Below are 5,262 nucleotides of genomic sequence, written 5' to 3'. Positions count from 1 at the left end.
TTTAAAAATCATTCACGTGAGGGGCATTGGACACCGTTATGTGATGACGTCACGTCTTTTGTTTACATTATAATTTAAAAAATGTAGTGTAGGCTAACAGCGAATTTGGAATTGCTGATACGAATTAAAATGTTGCAAAAGTGTGTTATTATTACGGATATTGACTGTGCCTTCTCATCCCATACGGACTGCCAGGTAGGCCTGGTAAACTACATGTCTATACCTCGCGCTTTTGGATAGCCTGTAAATCCACGCCCTTGATTACATAGTAGCCTACAGGAGGCTACTGAAATTGGTGTAATTTCTGTTAATGGTCAATTATAAATAAAGAATTCAAATCAGCTTCCTGTAAAACTATCATGTCATGGATGATTTAGATGCTTAATTTGTCCATTATGTGCCCAAAGAATCTAATGCTTAACCTTTCATGTGTGTTCTTATTTTGTGATCTTGTTATGATTACACTTTATCCAAGATAGGCCTATCCTGATTAGGATTAATGGCAAATAATGCAACCTTCACTATTTACTATGTTCAATAATAAACTGCATAGCCTTTTGAGCCAGAAGATGGCGCACTATACATGCCAAATATGGCTTTGCTGAAATAGTTTCCTTGAGGAACTAGCTGAAGAAATAATCTCCCAAACATAATGCAAAATGTCCTTCAAATCTACAGGATTGTTTTTTTTAGGATAAGGGCTAGGGGCCAATTGAGAATTCAGCAATTGGCTGTGTTGCTCCCTCCACATGGAGCTCGGCTCACAGCTGGACCCCGGAAAACCTGGGTTTGTCTCCCTGGACCTCTGCTCCCTATCCTGGGCTGGCCTGGGCAATCTGCACTTGGCTCTAGGCTGCATTTGTCAGTCCAATACAGAGATCCAGTGGATGAGCCAAAAAATTATGTCCTGGACAATATTTGTAGGCTACTTGATATACTCTTTATACAAGTGGGGAGCTTGAGTGAATTGAACAAATCAAAATCATAATATTTGTTCAAAAAGTCTTTATTTCTGAATCCCAATGAAAATAATGCCACATTTTTGCCCACACAGCAAAGAAAAACATTCTTTGCACAGGAGGTTGGTGGCACCTTAATTGGGGAGGATGGTTTGTGGTAATGGCTGGAGCGGAATCATTAGCTCCGTTCCAGCCATTATGAGCCGTCCTCCCTGCAGCAGCCTACACTGGTTCTTTGTTCACAAAAGCTGGAGCATTCAATTGTTCAGTTTCTCATCTACAAAGGGGGCATCAAAGGGAATGAAATAACTTAAATATAAATTCTTTAACATTTTCTTACCCCCCCAACTTACATGGTGAATCACCAGGGAAGGACCGGTTGATAAGTAACAATTAGGTCAATGATTTCAAAATAAGGAAGTAAAAAAATAAGTAAATATACAAAACTGGAATGGGTCAACAAAATTAAATATATGTTTTACATTCATTTATAATTTCTTTAACATGAATTATTAATTGTATTGTTTAGTGAACATTTTGAACCCTTTCCTAAATAAATAATTTATATTCAGAGGGGTTTCAACTAACTTCAAATTAAATAAGGCCTTAACACTTAAACCTAGAATCTAGGGCATCTGGACACAACGTAAATTACCATCAGCAAAATGTGGATATCCTCACTTGGATTCAATTAAGACCATTGAGGTATTTACGTCTCAAATATTTTTGATTTAATATGTAAAAAGGTAAGATTCTCATTTGTTTTCCTTGACTAACATACCATACATAGCCAGTGAGTTTTTTTTACAAATCACTGATACAAATGCATTGAATTGTTGGCCTCACAGACCTGTCCGCACAATCGCTTGTGTACACACACACACAAATACAGTCATCCTTCCTTGATTGTGGATATAGTCACAGCCTGTTTGGTGTGTTTCGCTGCACCAGTAACTGTCTATGTACAGTAGCTGTCTGTCTAAAAGGGTTGAGTACTGTAACAGTGACCTCAGTGAGGTGTTGCTAAAAGCATTGGGGAGAAAACACCCAATAACTGGAAAGGATCGCAAAACAATAAACAATTAAACGTACAAACAAATAACAGGCTACCTGTTGAGAATCTAACAGCAAAGAGAAGGTCAATTTGTTGGTAGAACAGAACATTCACACCATTCATTTTGTACACTCAATTCCAAAGGTTCGTATCAGTACATGAGCATGCCTTTCAGATGATCATATCCCCCAGTTGTCAGTCAGTGCGACTCCGGTAAGGTTAAGGGTCAGGGCGAGGTTGTAAATCTCACACAAACTAAACAGGACTTTGGTCACAGTTCTAGCTAAAAGAAAGACATTCATTTTGTATCAGCATTGCCCAGCCCCCTATCCCATCTACCCTCACGAGGATTCCAGTCACAAATATGCTTGCTCCTTCTTTCCTCTCATACCACAGCCCTATGTTATTGCACAATTACATTTACTTAGACCAGGTAGTCTTCCCACAGTATACAGAAACTGTCCACCAAGCTAAGGGTCTTCAGAATATGTACTGGAACATGGCTGGTAAGAGTTTTGTTATACATTGTTCGGACTGTGACCCGTGCTCTCAATACCAGATAGTTGTGGAGCAACTGCTTGGTTGGTAAATCGTTTTAAAATCTTTACAGGCGAGCTTCAGACTCTTCCGTTGTTTAAGCCATGCATGTGTCAGCATTCAATGGCATGCTGGTAGAAAAACGCATTTGTTTTTTTAAAGTTGATTTCTATTATCAACATGTAGCTAGCAGTTAACAGGTCTACGAGCATGGTTCTCTGCTAGATATAAAAAGTAACTTTTATTAGCTAACTCATCTCAATGTACTTTGAAGTTGTATATGTCTATAGCTTTGATAGAGAAATATAAACCAACAAAAGGGTTCCTTACACATGATTTCAACAGAGCCCATTTGTTTAATGGGTAAATGGATATAGTGGCCTTTCTAACAAAACAAGTACGTACATCCAGTCATTTCACCATACAACCTACTGTGGTCGCAGCAGCAACTTTTGCCCGCTGTGTTGTACCGGAATACCAAGATTGCTATTCGCATGAAAACAAGCTATTTCCCAAATCATAAAGGTAGCCAGATACACCAACCCCCACAAAAAAAATCCTTTATAATCCACACACCGTTTTGTGAATTTCACTCTGCGCCATGCCAATTTACAGATGGTGTGATCCCGTACACCAAACTTTCACTGTACTGTAGTCACTCTAACTAAGGAAAGCTTAGGCCAGAAGGCGAGGGAGGCCAGTAACACTGAAGAAAAGTAGAATAACAGATCATTCTATAGACTCCATTTTAGTACTCTAGTCCTCACTGCTACTATAAAGGTGTGTGTGTTTGGGAGGATCAACATTTGAGAGGTGAGAGACAGCAGGGTCATGTTCAGAAGTCACAAAATAGGAGAAAGCAAACAGGAGGTGCTATTGCAGGGATGGGCAACTTTCCAAAAACAACGTATCTTATTGTTTAGAGTAAGAATAGTAGAATACACAAGGTGCAATTTTGAAATTTGGTTGTGCATAAGCAGTTTCTCTTGTTATGTCAGTCACTGACAGTCCCTCAATTAGCCCATGTCAACTAAGATATTTTAGATTGGTAGTTAGTCTAGCCAGCTATCTAAACTTATAGTAATTATGATCAATTTAACGGCCGGGGGGCCCCCATTGATTTTATTAGTCACTCTCACTCAGATATATTAAAAACTGCAAAACTGCATATTAAAAACATTTCTCTCCACCCTATGGCAAAATGTGTAGAATAGCAGGAAATGAACTGCAATTCTAACTTAGGGCCCCCCAAAAGGCTAGGGCCGGACTGACTGCATGCGTGGGTATGGCCCCTCGTGATGAGTTCAGATTTTTTGTGGCCCCCACCCTCACCAAAGTTGCCCATCCCTGTGCTACGGGAACTTGTTTAATAAGAACACATATTTTCATTTTCGATTTCAAAACGTTTTGCTTTGTGGTGCCCTACTGAACACAACCCAGGTGTGGAGCTTTAGTGTTACCTCTCGCAAACCTCTGAATATCTGTGAGTCTTTGAGAGCACAATGGCAGTGGTGGCTAGTAGAAGAAGATGGGAAGAAGGAGGACTATTTCTAAAGATCACGCTATGATGTTTCCTTTGCTCCCTCAAAATATAAAGCTAATAATTTGTAGAAATAGATAGTGTACCGTTTAAAAAGCTCATTTTCAGAGATTGTGTATAACTGTGCTTCTCTTTTGAGGCTAGCTGCATATGCATCATTGACAGGAAATCATGTTGCCATGAAGAATTAGGTTGGCCGGTCACCACTATATCTTAGTAACTTTTGACCTCTAGTCCAAGTGTTTTCCTATTGGCAGGCAACCGACTCCTCCCCTCTAAGCAACACAAGTACAGTATTTGAAACACTGGTGACACCAAGGGAGACTCAATAGTCGAAAGTGGCCTTCCACTCCTCGTCTCCTCTCCTCCCCTGGACTCATCTGAAGAGGAGAACAGGCTAAGAAGCCACGCTAGACAATTGAGATGTGCCCCAACAATTACAGAACAAACAGACAAAAAAGAAGATAAACATGAGTGAGGTCATAGATGGCCTATGAGGATGAGGTCTGTTCAGAGATTGGGGCATTAGGGTGAGAGCAGTATGGTCTGTAAGAGGGTGAGGAGAGGGTAGAGGGGGTCTAGGCTTCGGTTTCAGGCTGTCCCACTGGCAGAGTAGGAGAACTGGGGGAAGTGGGGTCTCCTGTCGCTGTCGAAAGACTCCATGCTGTCATCTGGGAAGGAAAAGGAGGGCAAGTTAGAGAAAGAGAGTTAAAGCGCAATTAATTCAAAACTGACATTCACGTTCCAAAATAATAAAACTCAACAACAAAGCAATTAAGTCAAATTGTGGTTTAACTAGTAGTATGAAAGCTACTAAGCCCACTAGGGGTAGTCAGTGTGCTATAAATCCATCAACTCTTTAAAGCGGGGGCACAAACTACTGCACTCAGTATCAGAAAATAGGCTGATCCTCTTTGAAGTCTTGTAGATCGATGCATTGCACGTTTTTTGTTTATACAGCCTTTTAGCATAAACTCCCACCGTACCCCACTTCTCTGTTAAACTACAGAAATACAAGATATCAGACACCGTCTCAGGCTACCTCTGGAGATCCCTTTGATCTCAACAGAGTTAGGTAAATCTGCCTTTAGCTATTTTGCACCTGGTGTACAGAGTTTGCTGAAATTGGATGAATTAGTGCCTCTAAAGCGAGAAGCGGGCAGGCGAAGCAA

The 5,262-nt window shown here is 40.4% G+C and overlaps 1 protein-coding gene across 3 annotated transcripts in view; it reads right to left on the bottom strand.

The window, feature by feature from the left end:
* Window positions 1–990: 990 nt before the first annotated feature.
* The window catches only part of LOC139556409 (RAC-alpha serine/threonine-protein kinase), a 39,186-nt gene continuing 34,914 nt past the window's right edge, over window positions 991–5,262 (bottom strand). For all 3 annotated transcript variants that reach the window (XM_071370330.1, XM_071370332.1, XM_071370331.1), the window contains exon 14: window positions 991–4,761. In XM_071370330.1, coding sequence (XP_071226431.1) covers window positions 4,682–4,761 — 80 coding nt within the window. In that variant the 3' untranslated portion in view covers window positions 991–4,681. The remainder of the gene's footprint in view (window positions 4,762–5,262) is intronic.

This window comes from Salvelinus alpinus, chromosome 27 (assembly GCF_045679555.1).
Source record: "Salvelinus alpinus chromosome 27, SLU_Salpinus.1, whole genome shotgun sequence".
Taxonomy (NCBI): domain Eukaryota; kingdom Metazoa; phylum Chordata; class Actinopteri; order Salmoniformes; family Salmonidae; genus Salvelinus; species Salvelinus alpinus.
The sequence above is the reverse complement of the archived record's forward strand: the minus strand, read 5'-3'. Positions and strand labels throughout refer to the sequence as shown.